The following is a 23,696-nucleotide window of genomic DNA, read 5'->3' on the forward strand; positions in this document are numbered from 1 at the left end:
AACAGATACTAAGGCATATTAACGCTAAACAATTGCAGAAAATGTAGAATAAGAAAACTTGTTCGCACTGATGATAAAATATCAAGTGAGAAAACTTCAAGCCTCAAAAGGCCTTTGTTTATGGTGCAACAATATTCCTCCAAGACAATGCAATACACCACAGCAAAAAGGAATATATGAGGCAGAAGTTGCTGACATATGGGGAGTGCACAGAATTTCTGGTTAATAGAAATTCCAAGATATATAAATAAAAGATGATGTGTGAGTTGGTGGAAAAAACTGTAAGGCAAGTCAATTTTTTAATTAAAAAATTATGTAGCATAAACAATGCTAATGAGCCAAAAGTCCCATGAGATTAGGACTGTATCTGCTCCATTTTAACATTCCACTCACTTTTCATAAGTGTACATCCACTCGCTTGAAATACCTCAAGCAGAACCCTTTTTATAAAATAGGTTTTTGAGGATTTTCTTTGTCCGTGTTTTTAACAGCTCACCATTTCCATTCAAATTGTCAACTTGATGACATATGACATTGCGGGGTGGGGGGGAAGCCCTAAAAATCCTTAAATGAATCACCAGATGATAGATACCTGGGAGTTCTTCGTAAATTTCATCATCAATGGGTTGGCTGCTTGCTGGTGGGCTGCTGGTTGGTAAGGGATGGTCAACATCATCATATAATTCTCCTCTTTCATCATCGTCTTCAGGAATAACATCAGATCCCATGTCTGAAAAATAGGTTGCATGAGGCAAATTTTTTAAGGATGCAAAAGAGGTTTTCAAAACCCTATTTTCTAAACTGCTGCAGCCCAACAGAGTCACAGGCTATATTCTTAACTTGAAGCATTTTCCAAAACTGATTATTACATAAATATGTGAATTGCAAAGTTTCCAGTTGGTACTTATAGAAAAAAACACTTTAATAAATCTGAAGTAAACAGTCTGTATCAGGACTAGCATGGTACTTGGTCATTCTCATAGGAGTCATTAACGTTCCATATATGAAAATCCAAATTCACTCAGTTATTCAATATTTAAAGACTGCAGTGACTAGTTCCACTGATTGCTCTTACCTTGTAATACAAAATTCAGCTGCTGTACCCATTCTTCGGCATCTTTGGGAGAAGCTGCTGTGAACTAATAAAAAAATAAACAATAATAAGAAAAATCACCACATGGAAATGAAAGGTATGTCGCATTCTTATCACTTCTTTACGGCCATTAGTAATTCTTTTCATGTCTGGTACTACTTTTCTTGCAAGGATGCTTCTTATAATGTACAGTTAATTTTGACAAATTTACGTAATTGAAGCAGAGGATGATGGATTTGAAACTCTGATCAGCAGCTGGCAGCTGTGCAGGAAAAAAAAGCTGCTTCTCTTCATCAATGTCAAAGACAGAACTGATGAACAAAATTTGCCCTTGACAATTAGAAGACACCCATGAATTTCTTTAGACTGCCGGGTACAGTTTTCTTAAAAATGTTCTTGTCAGATTCCAACACACTACTTGACAACTTAATTAACTGGCTTTCAACTGCAATCTTAGATATTTAAAACTTATTAAACATACATTCCATATTGATGCTGGCTGAGAGCTCCTGAATCACAGAGCTGATATGTGCTTTTACCTTCATTTGCTCCCACAACCCTAAGCAATACAATATGCATTAACACGCTGATATTTTTCTTTTGATAATTTTACTCTTTCTGCAATGTAATTCTTTTAAGAAATCACGCAGTGCTATTCAAATAGATAAAAAATGCAACATGTGAAGTAGTTGATAAATTATATATTCGTTGTTCTCTTTTGAGAGAAGATATCCCTTGAACTAATCTGAAATTTTTTTTAAAAAAATCTATTTCTTCTTGTATGAATGTTCATTGTATAAAATCAGTATCTTTTATTAATATTAACATGTCAGGGAGATCTGTTTTAACAAGACGTTAATGTCTTTATAAATGAAATCATCAAAACGTTTTATCAACTTAATTTCCAAACAACACAAAAACTCCAACCTGATAGATACGTTTATCAGGGGCAGAGATTTCAAAACAGCAATCTTTCTTCCCATCCTTCCGAAGAGTGTTATTCATTCTGACATTGTAACCATCTATTGAAAATTCACCTTTCTGTTGCTTGTCTGTGGAAGATAAAATGAAAGTTAGAATTTCATTTACTGCAGTGAATATGACTGCTCAGTTGATTATCTTTTATTTAGATTTTCTCTGTCAATTCTTGGAAAGGGTATTTTTTTTGTCATATTGTTTTCATAGTATTTAATGTTCAAATAATGTTTCTAGATATCACTTCTAATTCTAAAATTACAGAAGTACTGGGATGGTTGGGTTCACAAAGGATATCTTAGGGAGCAAGAGGAAGAGGTCGACAGAAAGCCTTATTCAGAAGGAAGCATGAAAATATGACACTTTGTTGTAGGGAAAATCTAAGAACTGGAACTCAGAACTTGCTGGACAAACCCACTCCAAATTCTTTTTTTTTTTTTTTTAAAGATTTTATTTATTTATTTGAGAGAGAGACAGTGAGAGAGAGCATGAGTGAGGAGAAGGTCAGAGAGCAAAGCAGACTCCCCATGGAGCTGGGAGCCTGATGCGGGACTCGATCCCGGGACTCCGGAATCATGACCTGAGCCGAAGGCAGTCGTCCAACCAACTGAGCCACCCAGGCGTCCCCCCACTCCAAATTCTTGACTGTCTCAGAGTGATAAGCCAGAAGGAAAACATGGAACCGAAAACTCACTGGGCTTTTCTACCACCATCGCTTCTCATTACCACCTTCCAATACCCACCTCCAAAAGGTCTCTAAAACACAGCACTTCTTTTAAAAAATATCTCCTACGTTGGTACAATCTGAACTGTAAATTTAAAAAGCAGAGTCAAACAAAACTACTAGGTATAAAAGCTATGAGGGGAAAACAAAGTATTTGGCCGGAGAGAGGAGGAAAAGCAAGACAGGAAGCATTCGTGGCTGAAACAAAACCAAAGAAAAGTCGGTTTCTTAACCCGTCAGCGAATGGGTAAGTGACAAAACCATGTCTGAATCCCACAGGATGAGGAGGCAAAAGAAAAAAGACAAGTTGAGCTTTTGCCCGATATTATTTTAAAGACAAAGGAGGACTACAGCAAAAGACTTAATACTCTGAAAGTGAGATAAAATTAGTCAGCTTTCCAACTTCTTCCAGTTATTCCATTTTGATAGAAAAGCTGCACCACTATAGGTTTCCTTCTAGGTTAACCTGCAATTTCAGGATCGTGAGAAAGGGCAACTATCTCTTTTATTGAGCTCAGGGAAAATCTAGAAATGCTTCCTATCATGGGTGGAAGGTTCTTTCAACTCTATGAACCAATAAAACATTTATCTCCTTTTCTTAAATACACTAATTTAATGGCTGAAGTAACATACAATTTTAAAAAGTTACTGAAGGACACCTGGGTGGCTCAGTTGGTAAAGCATCTGCCTTCAGCTCAAGTCGGATCCCAGAATCCTGGGATCGAGATCCACATCCAACTCCCTGCTCAGTGGAGAGTCTGCTTCTCCCTCTGCCTGTTGCTTCCCCTGCTTGTATGCTCTCTCTCTCTCTGACAAATAGATACATAAAATCTTGAAAAAAAAAAAAAAAGATTTTTTTTTTTCAAAATACAAAATGAGAAAAAAAATCCGAGTTAGAAATTCCTAATTTAAATCTGAACACTCTAATCATATTAAGTCATAATTTACATCTCTCCATGATCTAAAGATTAGAAATCTGACTTATGGAAAAAGCCTACTATGTATTTTATGATGTTCAGAAAAAAACAAAACTCAAACCAGCATTTCCCAAAGTGTGTTTTATGGGATATTAATAGGTTTCTATGATCAAATAAGTTTGGGATATCCTGAATTATAAAGAGTTAACCAGGTTTTGTTAACCCAGGACTTCTTGAAGCTCTTAATATATTTACATATTGATTGCACTTCTATGAGAAAGTTTCATTTCTCCCAAAATGCTTTGTCCATGGAACCCTTTATTCATAGAACATTTTATGGAACTGGTACTTCCAGGACATATTTCGCAAGATATCTGATTAGAAAAGTATTACCGGGGTTAAGTATTAAAATAATAAATGGTTAAGCATTGTTGTTTAACTTAAATTCTCAAAGAAGACTAAGTCACTCATCTACTCATTGAACAAATCTGTATCGAGCATTTAAAATAGGCGAGGGAGCATTACAGGTATGGTGAGACAAAAATCTAGTAACACGTCATCACACCTGTCCCACCTTCCCACTGCAAACACACACACACACACACACACACACACACACACACACGATACAAATGTAAGTGCTCCAGGAATATTACTCAGGAATATTACTCAGTGGTCCACTAGACGGCCAAAAGATTTAATTTTCATTACAAAAAATGGCAATAGAGGCCAAATAGAAAAGCCACACAACAATTTTAAGAGATTTCTTTAAACTTGCACAAAAAAAAAAAAGGATTTTCAAGCCCAGATGAAAGAAGGAGGCTCCCTTGCTGCACAAGGCCTCAATTGCTCTAATCATTTGGTCCAACTCATCTAAAGCCCATGCTTCCTATCTTTACTCTGGGTCTGAAATTCTTGGCAGTGTAACATCAGTGGGGATGGAAATGCATAAGGAGTGGTTTATACCTAGAGATGTAAAGTCGGCACTATGAGTTTGGAAGAATTGCAGGGAGCAGGAAACTTTCTTGTGCTAGATCACATAGAAATCAGACAACTAGGCCGCCAAATGAGGTGACCTCGCCTTAGGCTAGCAGAACCACTTTAGACGATACCCCAGAAAGTGCTGTAGGGCCATGTACCAGATCTTCTGTTAGACTCTAAGAGGAGAACATGAGCAGCCTCTAGTCAGATGAACCAGAAAGAGGCCATGAATCCAATCTAGAGGTAAGTGCCCCAATTACAGAGACAAGGATATTAACATCCAAACATAAGTCAAAGAGGCAAAGCAAACAAAGGAACAGAGGTGCCATAAAAATACTATGTGATACAAAAACTTAGTATTCAAGATGTAAAAAGCAAGAGCAAAGTAAGAGAAACAGATATAAACAATTGTTCTGCATCCTTTATAATGTAAAAAGAAAATCTAAAAGAGATGAAAGATAAAACAATGTAATATAAAATAAAAGGGGAGATGGCTGAGACAGATACTGGAATGGAGTTGGCAAATAAGGGGGAAATGCTGTTTAAGGAAATGAAAATGCAGCAGCAAAACAAATGATTTATTCAAGTAATAAGAAGTTGAAAATATTGAACACTGTTGAAAAATCAGCTCAGATATACCTAAAACTTTCTACCCCAACAGGCAGGGGGAATAAAAAGAATAAAGGGGAAGAGAAAAGAGGAATATGATGGATATGGAAGACTGACAAAAATAAAACATAAGAGGGGCGCCTGGGTGGCTCAGTGGGTTAAAGCCTCTGCCTTCGGCTCAGGTCATGATCCCAGGGTCCTGGGATCGAGCCCCACATTGGGCTCTTTGCTCAGCAGGGAGCCTGCTTCCCTTCCTCTCTCTCTGCCTGGCTCTTTGCCTACTTGTGACCTCTGTCTGTCAAATAAATAAATAAATAATCTTAAATAAAAAATAAAATAAAACATAAGAGAAATGGGTATTCCAGACGAGTGACAAAAAAACACAGAGCCAATAATCAAAGATTTAAGAGAAGAAAACTTCATTCAGCCAAAGAAAGACTTAGGTCTACAAAATAGAAAGTGGTATTTTCTAACCAAGTAAAACTAATAATAAAAAGAAACTAATACCTAGACCTATTCAACTGATAGTTGAATATTTGGGAATAAATAACCATATATGCATCCAAGTGAGGGTACAAGTATGAGACCAGAAAGGTTGAAGAGAATGGAAGGAAATTCATAACTCTTTCTTTTGCAATAGCTTTTGCTATATAGCTTTTGCAAATGCATGACCATTAAGTAGCCTTTTTTCTTTTCTTTTTTTTTTTTAAGATTTTATTTATTTATTTGACAGACAGAGATCACAAGTAGGCAGAGAGGCAGGCAGAGAGAGAGAGAGAGGAGGAAGCAGGGTCCCTGCTGAGCAGAGAGCTGGATGCAGGACTTGGTCCCAGGACCCTGGGATCATGACCTGAGCCGAAGGCAGAGGCTTTAACCCACTGAGCCACCCAGGTGCCCCAAGTAGCCTTTTTTCTTATTAGCCAATGTGGGATAGAAAGTTCAAGACATGAAATGGACATAGAGACAGTTTTGATTAACTCTTCTCTCTTCACATTAGCATCTCCTCCAGAGAGATAAAAAGGAGAAAACCATAGCATTGTATGACAATCCATAATAATTTATATATAAGTTAATTCCATAGTGCCTTCTGGGATAGTTTCAAGGATACTTGTTGGCTTGAGACAGACTGTTTAAAAAAAAAAATAGTAACATGCTAATCAAATGGGAAATAAAGTCATGTAAGTTGATTTATCCCAAACTGCAAGACTAATAAGTATTGCATTTAAGGGAACTTCCCAACTAGAAGCTTATTCCTTTAAGTGCCAAACATCTGCAAAATGTTAGTCATTATAATAGAAATCTTTCTGAAAGATATACTTCCCTGACTTCTCAAACAATTCTCTTAAACATAACATTTTTTGATGATTTAATAGTATTAATTCAAGTATTTAGCTTTTATGTTATAACACATTGACACCCTCTGTATTTTTAAGGTGTTTGTCCCTCTATTATATTTCCCTCAGCTTCTTTTTCACACTTTAGTCTTGCCTATATCATATTGTTCGAATTTAATGTCTACAGAACTGAAGTCTGCCAGGAGAAACAAGATAATAAAATCTATTAAATAAGTAAATTAATTTTACACAATCCTAATTCAGTATATTCAAGGTAAAAAGGAGCTGGCTCTAATCTCTTACAAAATAAAATTCGTGCAGTTAATGATAGCTATTTCCTTCTACTTTTTCACCACCTTTTAGGCTAACAGCTGTGTTTTAGGTTTGTGGGGGGGGGGGTTTCCATTTTATTTTATTTTATTTCATTTCAGTGTTCCAAAATTCATTGTTTATGCACCACACCCAATTCTCTATGCAATACGTGCCCTCCTTAATACCCACCACCAGGCTCACCCAACCACCCACCTCTTCCCTCCGAAACCCTCAGTTTGTTTCTTGGAGTCCACAGTCTTTCATAGTTTGTCTCCCCATCTGATTTCCCCCAGTGCACTTCTCCTCTCCTTCTCCCCATGTCCTCCATGTTATTCCTAATGCTCCACAAGTAAGTGAAACCATATGATACTTGAGTCTCTCTGCTTGACTTATTTCACTCAGTATAATCTCCTCCAGTCCCATCCATGCTGATATAAAAGTTGGGTATTCATCCTTTCTGATGGAAGCATAATACTCCATAGTGTATATGGACCATGCCTTCTTTATCCATTCGTCCGTTGAAGGGCGTCTTGGTTCTTTCCACAGTTTGGTGACTGTGGCCATTGCTCCTATGAACATTGGGGTACAGGAGGCCCTTCTTTTCACTCAATCTGTATCTCTGGGGTAAATACACAGTAGTACAATTGCAGGGTCATACGGTAGCTCTATTTTTAATTTCTTACGGAATCGCCACATTGTTTTCCAAAGTGGCTGCACCAACTTGCATGCCCACCAACAGTGTAAGAGGGTTCCCCTTTCTCCACATCCTCTCCAACACTTGTTTACTGTCTTGTTAATTTTGGCCATTCTAACTGGTGTAAGGTGGTATCTCAATGTGGTTTTGATTTGAATCTCTCTGATGGCTAATGATGATGAACATTTTTTCATGTGTCTGTCTTCTTTGGAGAAGTGTCTGTTCATGTCTTCTGCCCATTTTTTGATGTGATTATCTGGTTTTTGTGTGCTGAGTTTGAGGAGTTCTTTATGGATCTTGGATATCAGCCCTTCGTCTGTTGTGTCATTTGCAAATATCTTCTCCCATTCCATGGGTTGCCTCTTTGTTTTGTTGACTAAATGTTTCCTTTGCTGTGCAGAAGCTTTTGATCTTGATGAAGTCCCAAAAGTTCATTTTCGCTTTTGTTTCCTTCGCCTTCAGAGACATATCTTGAAAGAAGTTGCTGTGGCCGATGTTGAAGAGGTTACTGCCTATGTTCTCCTCTAGGATTTTGATAGACTCCTGCCTTATGTTGCGGTCCTTTATCCAACTCAAAGAAATCCTTTGAGTTTTTATCTTTGTGTATGATGTAAGAGAATGGCCAAGTCTCATTCTTCTACACATAGCTGACCAATTTTCCCACACCATTAATTGAGAAGACTGTCTTTTTTCTAATGTATATTTTTTCCTGCTTTGTCGAAGATTATTTGACCATAGAGAGTCTGTATCTTGGCTCTCTACTCTGTTCCACTGGTCTATGTGTCTGTTTTTGTGCCAAAACCACGCTGTCTTGGTGATCACAGCTTTATAGTAAAGCTTGAAATCAGGCAACGTGATGCCCCCAGTTTTTTCTTTCTCAACATTTCCTTAGCAATTCGGGATCTCTTCTGGTTCCATACAAATTTTAGGATTGTTTGTTCCAGCTCTTTGAAAAATGCCGGTGTAATTTTGATTGGGATGGCATTGAAAGTATAGATTGCTCTAGGCAGTATAGACATCTTAATGTTTATTCTTCTGATCCATGAGCATGGAATGGTCTCCCATCTTTTTGCATCTTCTTCAATTTCTTTCGTAAGTGTTCTTTAGTTCCTCAAGTACAGATCCTTTACCTCTTTGGTTAGTTTTATTCCCAGGTATCTTATGGTTCTTGATGCTATAGTAAATGGTGTTCTAGGTTTCTTAAGTACCCAAAGACAACTCATATTTCCTGAGCTCCTTCTGTAGGCCCAGAAATTTAATAACTTATCTCATACATACCATGAAATAATTCTAAGAAAAAGAAGGTATTTATTACAATCCCAGCACTGATGGAAAAACAAACTTTAAAATGACGAATTTGCTCACAGTCACATAACCAGTAGACTGTAAAATCCAGGATCCTCACATAAGTGATTACAAAGCCTTTGTTTTCTTGCAACCATTTCACACTGCCTCCTAGAAAGACGTTTCTCCAAGTATATTTCAAGAATCACCAACTACATTTGATCATACATGTCAATTAAAAATACCAGAAATGGGGGCACCTGGGTGGCTCAGTGGGTTAAAGCCTCTGCTTTCAGCTCAGGTCACGATCCCGGGGTCCTGGGATCGAGCCCCACATCGGGCTCTCTGCTCAGCAAAGATCCAGCTTCCTCCTATTTCTCTCTCTCTCTCTCTGCCTGCCTCTCTGCCTACTTGTGATCTCTATGTCAAATAAATTAATAAAATCTTTAAAAAAAAATACCAGAAATGGCTACTATTTTGTACTTGCTTATGGAACTCTTTCAGGGTGGGTCCGGGAAACCAAAGTTTGGGCAAGTATCCTAGGTGATTCTGATATACACTAATGTTTGAAAATCCACTGTTCTAGAACATGCAATTTATGAAATCTTGGTAGAGATGAACATTATCTTGCTTTCCTCCTGCAACTTGGGTCCAACTTTCTCAGCTTGCTTTTTGGGCTCCTCTACCTTTGTCTATCTCTTAAACAGCCATGATGCATCATATTCTAAACCTTCCTCTCTTCCTGCTTCACAATTTTCTCTGGGCAACCTTGCCCAATCTAAGAATTAAATTTCTACGAGTATCTTATGATTCATAATTCCTTCTTTTTAGTTCAGCTTCAGGATTTTATATCCAAATCTTCATTTGGTCACTACACACGTTTCACTTCTTTAACATCTTATGGGCGCAATAAATATTAACAGTCCCACAATGGAGATCATCTTATCCCCTCTCCCACAACACTTGTGATCTTTCTCATTATCAATCTCCTTATCAATCAATGGCACCTCCATTAACTGAAAGTTCCAACCCAGAAAACTGAGTATCATTCTTGGTTTCTTCCTTTCTCTTCATCAACCGCCCCTACGTTCTCTCCCTCTAACCCACTGCCACCTATTTTTCCAATAAGTCCTATTTTTCTCGCAAACATGCTTGCTTTTCCTCTTTTTCACTCAGAAAATATGCTTCAGGGGAGCCTAGGTGGCTCATTCAGTTAAGTGTCTGCCTTGGGATCAGGTCATGATCCCAGGGTCCTAGGATTCAGCCCCACATAGGGCTCCCTGCTCAGTGGGCGTCTGCGTCTCCCTCTCCCTTGCCATTTGTACTCTCTTCCTTGCTCACTTGGCTTACTCTTCCTCTCAAATGAATAAATAAAATCTTACAAAAAAAAAAAGAAAGAAACTTTTGGTAACATCTGCTTCTTATATTTAAGATGGCCTTTCTCCTTAGCGAATAACTCTTGCTATTTCCATAAGTATTCATGCTTATTAGTAGGAAAAAGGAAAATATGCCCCTTAATACTAAACCTTTCCATTAAACTTCATCAAACTGATTAATAACTTGCTTTAGGCCCTCAGGTAAAGATATATGAACATTTTTCCTTGTTTGTACAGCTCCCAGAAATACAGATGCCAATGCTAATTCAGTCACTTGAAATATACTTCTGGTGTTTTGAGTTATACCATGAGGAAATATCAAATTATTACTATTTTAAGTGAAAAATACTATATGCTATATATATATATTTGTTACTTGAGAGCCCCAATTGGCTCTGAGTAATAAACACAGGCAATATTTATGAGTCCAAAGGGAAACACTTTAGTTAGAATTAACAGTGTGGTTTATATGATCTGGTAGCAGGAAATTTTAGGTATTTCCAAAACCTTTTTTTTTCCCCCTTAAAAATAAAAGCACACTGCAAGCATAAAAATCAAGTGGTATTTGTACATATTTTCAACCACAGGTATAAACTTGGTTAAAAAAACAAGGCAGTATGAGGTAGGGGTAAATGGAGAATAAATAAATTACAGGCATGTTGTAGAATGGGAATTTAAAGCCCTGTTTTTTGGTGTTTTGTTTTGGTTTGGTTTGGTTTTGGCTATACCTACTGTTTTCTTCTACAACTGAAAATCAGATCATTATGATATGGCCTATTAGACTAACATAGCATATGGCTATTGTTAGGATAAACATTATACAGAGGGCCTTACTATCCTACACATATGATCCTCTTGGAGCCTCCCAAGATCGTTAGAGAATAGACAGCACTCCTGCTATTCACGCAAATGACAGGGGATAAAAGTGTATGCGAGAACCTGCAGCTCCATCACACGCGACCCACGCTGAGCAATCTCCCTGGGCTCTCAGCTTCGGCACACATCTTGCTTCCAGTCTCACCTTCTCCTCACAACTGTCAACATGACTTTTTTTTTTTAAGATTTATTTGACAGAAAGAGAGAAAGCGCACAGAGGGGGAGTGGCCGAGGGAGAGGGGAAAGCAGGTTCCCCGCCTAGCAGGGAGCCTCATGCCCCAGGGCTTGCCGGGACCATAACCTCAGCCAAAGGCAGATGCCCAACTGACTAAGGCACCCAGGCACCCCTCCACATGATCTTTCCGACATGAAGTCGGAGTCGGTCATGCCACCTCCTCACCTTCCACGATCGCAAATGTTCACTGTGCCTCACAGGAAAGGCCAAACTTCTGCCTGGGGCATGGAACAACCTGACGCCTCCCTTCCCGGCTTCCCAAGCCTTCATTCACCTACTGCCCCAGCCAGCTAGCTCCTGCCTATCATCCCATTTCATGAGTTCCCTGTGCCCACTCCTCCAAGCCAATGTATTACACCACTCTGCATTAAGGATACCCCACACATAGGTGTTCAAAGAAAACCTATCATCTATAGATTTATGTATATATACAGCAGTACACAGTTTGACCTGAAATATGTCTATTTTCAATCTACACATATCTCTGATCTATAGATACTTTTAAATCAAACAGTGTGCTGTTTTATTGCAAGCCAACCTGACTTGTCATATATATGTCATAGATATGTCACAGTTTTGGGTTTTTTTTTTTTTTTTTTGGACAGACATCCATGCTAGCCTGTTTTTTCTTAATTTCAATTTAACTAGCCAACATATATAACATCAGTTTCAGATGTAGAATTCAGTAATCCATCAGTTGCGTATAACACCCAGTGCTCATCACATCTCCCTAATGCCCATCACCCAGTCACCCCACCCCTCACCCCTCCCATCCCCTCCAGCAACCATCAGTTTCTTTCCCATAGTTAAGAGTCTTTCATTGGGGGCACCTGGGTGGCACAGTGGATTACGCCGCTGCCTTCAGCTCAGGTCACAATCTCAGGGTCCTGGGATCGAGCCCTGCATCAGGCTCTCTGCTCAGCAGGGAGCCTGCTTCCTCCTCTCTCTCTGCCTGCCTCTCAGCCTACTTGTGATCTCTCTCTGTCAAATAAATAAATAATAAACAATGTCAAATAAAATCTTTTAAAAAAATTCAGTTCACCCATTAAAAAAAAAAAAAGAGTCCTCTCATTGTTTGTCTCCCTGATTTCTTCTCATTCTGTTTCCATTTTCCCCTCCTTTCCCCTACAATCCTCTGCTCTATTCTTACATTCCTCATGAGTGAAACCATATATATATATATATATAAAACAGCTTCTTTATCCATTTACCTACCAGTGGACACAGGTGTTTCCATGTCTTAGCTATTGTAAATAATGCTGCAGTGAACACGAGGTGTCTATCTCTTCGACTTAGTGTTTTTTGTTTTGTTTTTTGTTTTTCAGATAAATACCCAAAAGCGGGATTGCGGGATCATAGGGTAATTCTATTTTTAGTTTTCTGAGGAACTTCCATACTGTTTTCCATAGTGGCTGCACTAATTTTCATTCCCATTAACAGTGCACAAGTGTTTCCTTTCCTCCATATCCTCACCAACACTTATTATTTCTTGCTTTCTGACAGCCATTCTAACAGTTGTGAGGTGATACTCATTATAGTTTTGATTTGCATTTCCCTGATGAGTGATGCTGTACATCTTTTCAGGTATCTGTTGGCCATCTGTGTGTCTTCTTTGGAAAATTTCTATTCAGATCCTCCACCCATTTTTTTTTTAAGATTTTAATTTATTTGACAGACGGAGATTCCAAGTAGGCAGAGAGAGGAGGAAGCAGACTCCTGCTGAGCAGAAAGCCCGATGTGGGGCTTGATCCCAGGACTTTGGGATCATGACCTGAGCTGAAAGAAGAGGCTTTAACCCACTGAGCCACCCAGGTGTCCCCCTCCACCCATTTTTTAACTGGATTTTTGTTGTTGTTGTTGTTGTTGTTGTTGTTGTTGTTATTGAGTTATAAGAGTTCTTTATACATTTTATCAAATAGATTATTTGCAAATATTTTTCCCATTCAATAGGTTGGCTTTCCTTTTGCTGATGGTTCTTTTGCTGTGCAGAAGCTTTTTAATGACATTTTCCACTTATTTACTTTTGTTTTTGATGTCAGATTCAGAAAATTATCACCAGGACCAAAGTCAAGGGGCTTACAGCCTATGTTTTCTCCAAGGAGATTTATGGTTTCAGGTCTTACTTTCAAGTCTTTAATTCATTTTGAGTTACTTTTTGTGTATGGTGTAAGATAGTGGTCAAGTTTCATTCTTTGCATGTGGCTGTCCAATTTTCCTAGCACCGTGTTTTGAAGAGGTTGTCTTTTCCTCATTGTATATTCTTGGCTTCTCTGCCATAAATTAATTGACCATATATGTGTGGTTCATTTTGGGGCTCTTTACTCTGTTCCATTGATCTATTTATCTGCTTTTATGACAATACCATACTATTTTAATAACTATAGCTTTGTAATATAGTTTGAAATCAGGGAGCATGATACTTCCAGGTTTATTCTTCTTTCTCAAGATTGCTTTGGCTATTTGTTTTTTTTTTGTTTGTTTGTTTTTTTGTAGATTCATACACATTTTAGGATTGTTTGTTCTATTTCTTAAAAAATGCCATGGGAATTTTGATAAAAATTACACTGAATCTGTAGATTTCTTTGTGTAGTATGGACATCTTCTTCAATTTCTTTCATTAATGTCTTATAGTTTTCGATATACAGGTCATTTACCTCCTTGGTTAAACTTATTCCTAGATATTTCCTTCTTTTTGATACACTTATAAATAAGATTTTTTTTTCTCTTTCTGTTAGTGTACAGAAATGCAACAAATTAGGTCTAATTCTCTAGTTAGGTTTATTATATTAGGTTTATTATATTATAGGTTAGGTTTATTATATTATATTATATTATATGTATTAAATTAGTTTATTATATTACATTATATTATTATATTATATCATATCATATTATATTAGGTTTATTCTCTAGTGAAGTTTATTATATATTGAAAAGATACTACAATAAAAAAATTGTTAACACATAGTATAATAAATAACTTTTGATGTACATTTTTAAAGACTAGATAAGACCAAAGCTACTTGCAGCTGCCACATACTGTATGACAACTGGAATTTTCTTTAATTGGGGAGTGGAGGTAGGGGCAACAAAACCTGTTGAGTGGGAATTAAAGAGATACTACAAACTAACCACTTCTCTCTTAAAAGTGGGAAGAGATAAGGTTCAGAATCCTGATTCAAGATTATACAGAGGTTTAACAAAAAATATAAGACAAAAACCATGAGTTTGGAACAAGTTCCTAAATGGGCTACCATTTACAGGCACTTTGGAGGGGTGGATAACAACCAAGTTGTAGAAAGAGCATGGCTTTGGAGCTAGAAAGTTCTGCCCTAAATCCTTAATAGACTCTTAGTAGTAGCCCTGTGAGGACCTTTCTGCCTAGCCTAGCTCAGTGTCTTTCTAAACGGTCCTTCCCACCCAGCCTCTATTCATTCGAATTCACCCTCCACAATCCTATTGCTATTACTTCCTAAAAACCAAATGTGGTCATAGAGCCCTATGCTTAATGGTCATGCAAAAGATAAAATACTTAGCAAGGCTCTTATTCTCATAAGGCTCTTGAATCTGATTCAAACCCATTTCTTTAGCCCTGTGGGCCCCCTTCCCTCACTCACTCTGTGCTCTAACTTGATTCCAACTCTGGCATCATCTGAGGCCTTTTACAGCTCAGAATCTCTTTTGTTCCCCTGCCTGGAAGGCCCATTTTACCCTTCTTTATCTGACAAACTCCTAGTCTTCCTCAAGGCCCAATAAAGAGTCATCTCCATGAGGAAGTATTCCCTAATTCCTGTAGGCAGTTAGCTACCGTCCCTTGTTATCCAAAGGTCTCATATTTAAATCAAATACTGTACTGCACTGAGATGATCAGTTTGCCTACTCTGCCCCCTCCTCTATTCCCATGACTTCCCCTTCCTCTCAAGGACACCCACAAAACTCATACTGGGAGTATCTCTACGGCAGGATTATCTCCAGATCCCCAGTGCCTAGTATCTACCTAGTATCCAATAAATATTTATTCAGTAAAAAAGTGAATAAATGAGTGAGTGAATGAATGGTTATCTTGATGGCACCCAGAATAGCTAAAAATCTAAGAAGTTTGATGAATAGGATTTGTGACAATCAAAAGAAGAAAGAGATAAAAGGATGGATGTGATTTCATAAAGTGACAAAATATATACGTATATATTACTTAAGGGCTACAAATGCCCATGAATAATAAATACAAATATTATTTATGGGTACAAAGGTAAGTGCATTATTTACCCTAGAGGGTGGAACTACTCTTTCTAAGCCATTACTATCCTGATGGGTCAAAATGTTTTTTTGGCACACATGGTAAGTTATAAAATGTGAACTATGCATCTGTCAAACAGTAACAAAGAACAGTTTAACCCAGTAAGTGGTATCAACTCCTTCTGTGCCTCTATAATCCATTTATCTAAATCCTACTTAGTTGGAGGATTACAGTTATCATACATCTAAATAGCTCTAAAGTTTAGCCAAATGGTTCATACATATAGTAAACCACGCTGTACAAATCAGCTATCTGGTTTCACAAAAGAAAGTAAAAGTTTCACAAGACATTTTCCTAGAAAGAAAAGGATACAAAGGAAGGAAATTAGAATCATGCCAAACAAGCAATTAAGAAGTGTCCAAAGATAGGTTCTTTCCCTCCCCTCAAGTCCCCAAAAGAAGAACTGGCCAAAAATTCTAAAGGAAGCAGCCAAAAGAACCACTAAAAACAGACGTGAACTCTCAGTGGAGACTTCAGAGTAACAGGGGAAAGTTTTATGGAAATATACACCAGATCCTCAAATATCTACATTAAAAAAGAACACTAGAATAGTAATTTTTTATAAAGTGGTGGCGTACAGGTGGCTGAATGTTCCACAAAATAATTTGAATATAAATTACAAAGAACATTCTTACCATAAGTTCTCATCAAATAAGAACAGAAATAGGAATTTAACTAATACCCCCTGTAAAATAACTAGAATTTATTTACTGAAATAAACATATTTATTTGAAATAAATACAAATATCCCTTAAATTTGGGGAAAACTCTTGCTAATCTTTGACCTAACAGTTGTTATATATCAGCGAGGACGAGGAGTGGACAAAACAAACATTAGTATTCACTGAGGCTTAAAGAAATTAGAATTAGCCAGAGTCACAGAGCTTCCCCTGGTCTTATGAAATAGAGGATATTTCCTTGTGGAAAAGTTAGATCCTGATCTCAATTCACAATGGTGTACCAAATTATATTTGTCATAATAATGCATGTTTATGACCTATGGTAGTCATAACTGAATTTCAGCTTAAATTTTCTGACAAAATCACCTACTTACCCTGAGCGGAATAAAGAAGGCTGCCTGTTGAGAGTTATTTCTAGTTTACACTTCACTGTTGCCATTATTACATTTGAACATATTGTAAATCAGTGACAGACTGCAAACTAGCCACTAAATTAATTCTTTATTTGTTAACTACAATAGCCAAAAGATAATAGCCAACTTCTAACATCACCTACGTAATACAAATTTATCTGAAACGTGTAAAATTATCATATCTGCATGTGTAAAATAATCCTATCATACAAATTTATCTGAAATGTGTAAAATAATCATACCTACATATCTAAGGAAAAAGCCCCAAAACTGCAAGTGATATCAAATGAAACATAAATTTCCAAACAACACCAACAAGTAAACAATTCGACAGGAAAGCTTGTATTCAGTGATACTGGACTTCTATGTCATTTCTGGAAATGAATGCTAGTGATTTCTATATATTACCTTTACTTTACAATATTCAGGTTCTGACCTGCTGTTCCTAGAAAAAAGAAAAACTAAGAAAGCTAACATTCTTTAAATTTTTCAGTATTTTATGGCTTTATGTGTTCAAATACTGAGCTTGAAATTATGTGGGCTCTGAGTAAGAGGTGTATGAATCAGCAAGTAAAGTTACAAAATGTATCTTTCTGTTTCTATGTTAATGGTTAGAGCACCGACTCCACCATTATGCCTAAACTCAAATCCCACATCTGCCACTTACCAGCTCTGTGACCTTGACCAAGTTACTTAACCTCTCTGTCCTCAGTTTTCTAAACAGTAAGACAAATAGAACTAATAATAGTACCTCCCTCACAGAGTTGGAGTTAGACCAGTTAATACAGCTGCAGGGGTCAGAACAGGAATCTCTATGGAGGTGTCTGCTGTTGTTATTGAAATCCGTGAAAGAAGCTGAGGAAGGTGTGGCACGGATTTCATTTTATCTAAAGTTTTCTTTTAAAACTATCTGAAAGAAGAGGCGCCTAGGTGGCTCAGTGGGTTAAAGCCTCTGCCTCAGCTCAGGGCATGTTCCCAGAGTCCTGGAATGGAGCCAGGGCTCTCTGCTCAGCGGGTAGCCTGCTTCCTCCTCTCTCTCTCTGCCTGCCTCTCTGCTGCATACTTGTGACCTCTATCTGTCAAATAAATAAATAAAATCTTTTTTAAAAAATCTGAAAGAATAAAATACCTTTTTCTCCCTTCAAAACTCTCACAGCCCTAATGGTCTTAACTTTTCTCGAAATTCTATAACTTGGATGATAAATATTTCCTAAAATGAAAAGCCACATCGATTTTTATCTCTTTCCTAATTGTGCTAACTTTAAGGGCATTCTGGAATTTGGAGCATTTGGCAAATAAATAAAACTGTAAGTTAGTCTCAGACTATAATTATTAAAATTCTCAGTTATTCTTTCTCCCACTGTCTTCAGTTTACTCTGTTGCTAAAATGGGGGTATAAAATCGTCCTTAAAGCCCTCCTACAGCAGAAGTTGATGACTGAACAACAATACTACCTTTATCACTTCCGTAATAATAGAACACTGTTTTACTGAGAGCACACCAGCGTTTCTGCCATTCAAATCCCAGGAAGCTGTGATCTACAATAAAGGAGGAAAAGGAACAGATAACACACATTACACATACAGCATAAATGTAACATCATTTCCTTATTATAAAAGGAAAAGTTTGTTGACCTGATTTCTAAGATTTCTGCTAGCTCTAAAATTCTATGACTAATTCACTTGTATCTTCTTCTCCAAGAGACAAACAAACACAAAGTTAAAAGGAATAAAGTGACGCAGAGATAGGACTGCTACACTTGGGGCGAACACAGGAACTGTCCAAAGGACATGTGATGACACAGCTTTGAGACAATGGATTCATCTGAGTCTCATTTTTTCATCTGTTATAAAAGGGCCGGGGTGGGAGGGGGGGTGCGGAGTTGACCTAGACTACTTCTATTATCTCTTTCAGCTTAAAAATTCATCTAAGAAAACCAAGCAACTAAGAAATGGAATATAAACAGAAAGGCCCCAAGTAGTAGGGACTACTCGTGAGAAAAGCAAAATGGTAATGAAGAGGCTTCCTGCTTTCTGTTTCCCATGCAGTAACACCACCTCTGTATTTCATTTCCATTATATATTGGTGCTGAAAGAGTGAGACCATATGGTCAATTCCCGATTATCACAGCCAATGGAGAGGAACACTAGATGGATAACAGAAAATGGCAGACAATACGCCAGGCTTGATCAGAACCACAGCAGACATGGTGTACGCCAGGTCAGGCGCAGGGTAACCTGCTGCTCAGCCAGGAGGGAGAACAGTGAGAAATCCCATCCTTGAGAATACGGTCATGGCCCGCGGCCTTCCTCTAAGGGGCAGGAAGCAGCGCCTGAGTCATTTACAAATAACCACGACTGGCAACTAAACAAACACCTGACCAAATGTGCTGTTAATCAAAAATTGGGAGCTAAAAACTATATTTTGTGGCTGGGATAATGTTATTCCGATTTTCCTACAGTTTTAAAACCCTTCAATCCCCTAAAGAACATATTGCCTCCATATGTATACTGCATACATGTTTTATATAAGGATAAAGCCATTTTTAGATTTTTCAGTAGAATCTTATAGTTTACCTTTTCTGCGTTTTTCAAGGTAGCCAGCCTTTAAAACAAAAGGAAGGTCCTGCGCTGCAATTGGAGGAAACTGGTTTCCTGTGGGAAGTAGAGGAGGAAAAAGAACTAGTGAGTAATCCGTCTTTGAAAAACCAAGTACCAGATCTCATTAGGTTCAGTGTACTCACAGTCACCTAAATTAATTAAATTCAAGTCTATTAGCTTTGTTTCAGATCCATTCCATAATCTTGTCTCTCCCCTGTAAATCTCGAGAGGAAACAAGTGTTCTGAATTCCTATATCTTAATATATTATAATCCCCCCAAAACAGTAATATTATGTAACTGGATGGTCTCTGCAGAGCAATACTTTATGATCTACATTCTCCAGGGGAAAGATCAGGGAACTATTATCAATAAATGCCATAAATCCCTGAGAGAGAAGTTAGGAATTTCAAATAAATCCACATAAAGTTTCTTTCCATTTATATTAACTCTTCAAGAATTTTAATGCTTATTGACTCTTAAACTGCATATCTCTGTTCCTACCAAGTAAAACATAAAACAATTTTTTTCCCAAGAAAATCAAATGCTAAAATTTGTTTCTCTGGGAACACAGCAAATACAGAGAAATCTTGTAGACATTCAACTGAATGCTTTAGGTTTTTCTAGGACATTTGAGAGTCCAAAATTTGGTAAAACAATTTAATAGAGGGATGCCTGACTGGTTCAGTCAGTTAAGCACCCAACTCTTGATTTCGGCTCAGGTCATGATCTTGAAGTCTTGAGACTGAGCCCCGTGTTAGGTTCTATGCTCAGTACAGAGTCTGCTTGTCTCTCTCCTCCTACCCTTCCCCCAGTTTGTGTGTGTCCTCCCTCTCTCAAATAAATAAATAAAATCCTTAAAAAAAAAAAAAGCCAGTAGAATGACCATAAACAAATACTAGATACCTACAAAAAATTGGAAGGTTAAGGCAAAAGTTAAGTGAATTAGAAATCATATATTCACGGTCATGAATTATAGATTATTCAGTAATTTCCCAAGTGTTCAATATTTTTAGAAATGTCATTAGAACTATAATACAGTTATCTCAGCATTTTACTGGAACTCTAACAAGTGAAAACAACCAATCTAATGAAAATTGTTGTGGAATATACCCAATGGAAATAGCATCAATATAGTTTATCATTTTTTTAAAAAGTATTTTGATAAAATTTTTATTATATACAAATTCATCATAGAATTACCAGATAAGTTGTTTTAATACTATATTATAGGAATCACAGTAATTATAAAATCAGATATTTTTCCTTAATAAAGTTTAAAAGTAAAGCACCAATTTCAGTTCCATGGTGGATCAATTTTAGTCAATAAACAAAACAATATTATTAAAGTATATTTTAAATAGCACACTGATACTGAAACGTATAAAAAATTTTAGAGAGAGCCAATATAAACATTTGACTAGTTGTTGAGTAAATGTATCCATGTTTCTTTTTTCAGAATAAATTTGATCCTACAAAGGTAAAAATTTTGCACATATAATATTCTATTATAATGTTTTGTATTTAATATTTTGTATACCTGTTGGTGTTTCATGCATTTTAATTTTGTATAAAGATAGAGAATGCTTTCTGTTTTGTTTCCTGTATCTTTCTAGATGATGTCCAGTATCCTGCAGACATTTCTGGCTGCCTAAAGGATATGCTGTGTACTTCACTTTAGGAAACAGTCTATAAATGAGCTTCAGTTCCCAGAGCTATTACTGGCCCAGAACTCATTATTCCACATGTAAAATTTAATTATATTTTACTTAACATTTGTACAAAGTTAGATGCCATTTTCTCTGTTTCTAGAGAATATATAAGAGATACAAAGACAAAGATTTGCCAACACATTTTTTTTCTTATTCTAAAAAATTTTAAATACAAAAATTCACTAGTATACCTGGAAACTGAAACCAAACAAAAAGACTGTGTCCTAGCAAGGCAGAGAAACCTAAACTTAAGGGGGGTATAAATATAAAATAAAATGGTTTTGTGCTACAGCAGGTACCTAGACGCTGAGTCTGACACTGATACTGACTTTAAGATGCATGGTATAGGTTACAAAAGTCTGTGACGACATCTCAGTACCGAAAATCTGTGATTTTCCTGAGGTCATTAAGCCTTGTAGGTATCAATTTCCTCTTCTAAAACATGAAAAACTTAGATCATCTCTAAGGCCCTCCCAATCCTAGGATTCAATGAAACATAGCCACAGTCCCGTTTTTCTTGTACTTTCAGTAACAAATGGCCAAGGTCCAAGATGGATTCAGTTTTCAAATATATCAAATGGGGAATCTGTGCACAACATATTTTTGGTAGAGCAACTGGTAACTTCCTTCAGATCTAGCAAAGAACTGTCTTCTGTCCTTTCAAAGGTTGATTCCTAGCTAGAATCTTGGCCTGAAAGATCTGTGAAAGAAATATACAAATGAAATATTTCTCATATCCTAATAATTCTCCCTCTACAAGGAAAATTTAGAATTTCAAATGTTTTATTGTTTTTTTACTGGCAAAAATTATTATGAATTCCATGGGTATACCAAACAACAATAACCTTTTAAGAAAATAATCACTACAGTAACTAAAAGATTACTAGTAATGTTAGCTTAGAATACTCCTTTCAGAGAGCTTATCTTCTCACTTCCCATTATTACTCTTTTCAGAAAGGACTGATCAATGACATGCTAGTACTGGTGATCTCTAAGGCTAATATAACATCTCCTTTAAAAAAAAAAATTTGTTCATACCATGCTTAGAGACAAAAATGGTCAGTTTCCTATTAGTGGGACCACAGCATTCCCAGGGGAATGAAGCCTTGCAGACAAGGCTGTAAAGACTGATACAATGACTCATGTGATGAAACTGGGGGCAAAAGCAGAGGTTGCAACTCACAGGTTTACCATCTGTTGGTCTCTCCACCCCTTTGTAAAGTGGCAAGTCATTCTGAAAGCCACCAAGCAAAAACTGAATAACCATTAGGGTAATTTGAATTTGCCTTTATTAACTCTACTTCTTGAAATGGAAATTCCAATAGCCTCATGAGAGTTCTACCATGTCTTTAATAGGTCTTTCTGAAACCAAAGAAGAGAACAGTGATACGCACGTAGGAAATGCTTCACAAATATGACCCAAAAGATACCTGAGGCTCTGTTGAGTCCAAGCAAAAGCTTCTGTTATATCAAAAAAACATAATCATATATAATTGTGGCTGCTATTAATTTTCTTGGTAATCTACCAAAATATGCAAAATTTAAATGGGATTCATAGAATAATTAAGAATCAGAATTCAGAAAAATATGAAATCAAGTGTGTGTTCATCAATATCCACTAAAATAATAGTCAAAAAGTCATAGATCAAAAGAATGTGGATTATATTATCCATAGAGTTATTATCTTTCCCATTCACTTACAACTGCTTCTTTAACTTTGGAGTACAAATCAGAATTTGAACTACCTAAGTACATGTCTGAAGACTGCTTTTTTAGATAAACTTTTAATATAGGAGTGCTGTCCCTAGCTCATAAAATTAAGTGTAAAGAAAATCTCTTTAAGATTTCAGATTCTTTGGACTAATTTTTTAGACGAGATACATTTTTATAACATATTAAAATTATTTCTAATGGAATTAAAAAATGTTTTATCTAAAAATTCCAGAGTTACTGATTTATGGAAACCCTTGTAAGACTCCTTCCTATTTGTAAGGATGAAAGTATATCAATATATTGAATAAGACTGATGATTCACAGACCTGTACCCCTGAAACAAATAATATATTACATGTTAATTAAAAAAAAAAGGAATCAGTCATTTAAAAATATGCCTCAATATGAGAAATTTCATGCTACAAAAAAGACTACTATTTCATAGAGTATTTATATGGGCATACTTTATGCTTTTATAAATGCTATTTTTTTAATAATACATAATTAGATTTCACAGAAAGATTTTATTTCTTACTTTTAAAATAGAGATGGTATTTCTTAGGATTGTTTCTTATTTTTTTATTTTTTAAGTAATCTCTACACCCAGCATGGGGCTCAAATAAGATCAAGCATCTCATGCTCCAGGTACTGAGCCAGCCAGGCATTCCAAATGTTACAGAAGGATTTTAAATCAAATTTGATCTCCTATATAGAGTAACTTCTCAGCTACTCTGTGACTGCCTATATTGTTTTTGCTTGTTGGCTTGGTTTGGTTTGTTTTAGTGGCTTAAAACAAAGTGAATTTATTGTCTCATAGCTCTGGAAGCCATAAGTCCAAAAAGCATCTCCCTGGGCTAAAATCAAGATGCCAGC

The 23,696-nt window shown here is 36.6% G+C and overlaps 1 protein-coding gene across 3 annotated transcripts in view; it reads right to left on the reverse strand.

Moving 5' to 3' along the window:
* SKAP2 (src kinase associated phosphoprotein 2) overlaps positions 1–23,696 on the reverse strand; it is a 171,527-nt gene that overhangs the window by 53,351 nt on the left and 94,480 nt on the right. For all 3 annotated transcript variants that reach the window (XM_004762532.3, XM_004762531.3, XM_004762530.3), the window contains exons 5-9: positions 19,377–19,454; positions 18,255–18,338; positions 2,021–2,145; positions 1,076–1,139; positions 593–730 (exon numbers count right to left, since the gene is read on the reverse strand). In XM_004762532.3, the coding sequence (XP_004762589.1) occupies positions 593–730; positions 1,076–1,139; positions 2,021–2,145; positions 18,255–18,338; positions 19,377–19,454 (489 nt within the window). The remainder of the gene's footprint in view (positions 1–592; positions 731–1,075; positions 1,140–2,020; positions 2,146–18,254; positions 18,339–19,376; positions 19,455–23,696) is intronic.

This window comes from Mustela putorius, unplaced genomic scaffold (assembly GCF_011764305.1).
Source record: "Mustela putorius furo isolate JIRA1106 unplaced genomic scaffold, ASM1176430v1.1 tig00003845_pilon_pilon_pilon, whole genome shotgun sequence".
In the NCBI taxonomy this organism is placed as follows: Eukaryota; Metazoa; Chordata; class Mammalia; order Carnivora; family Mustelidae; genus Mustela; species Mustela putorius.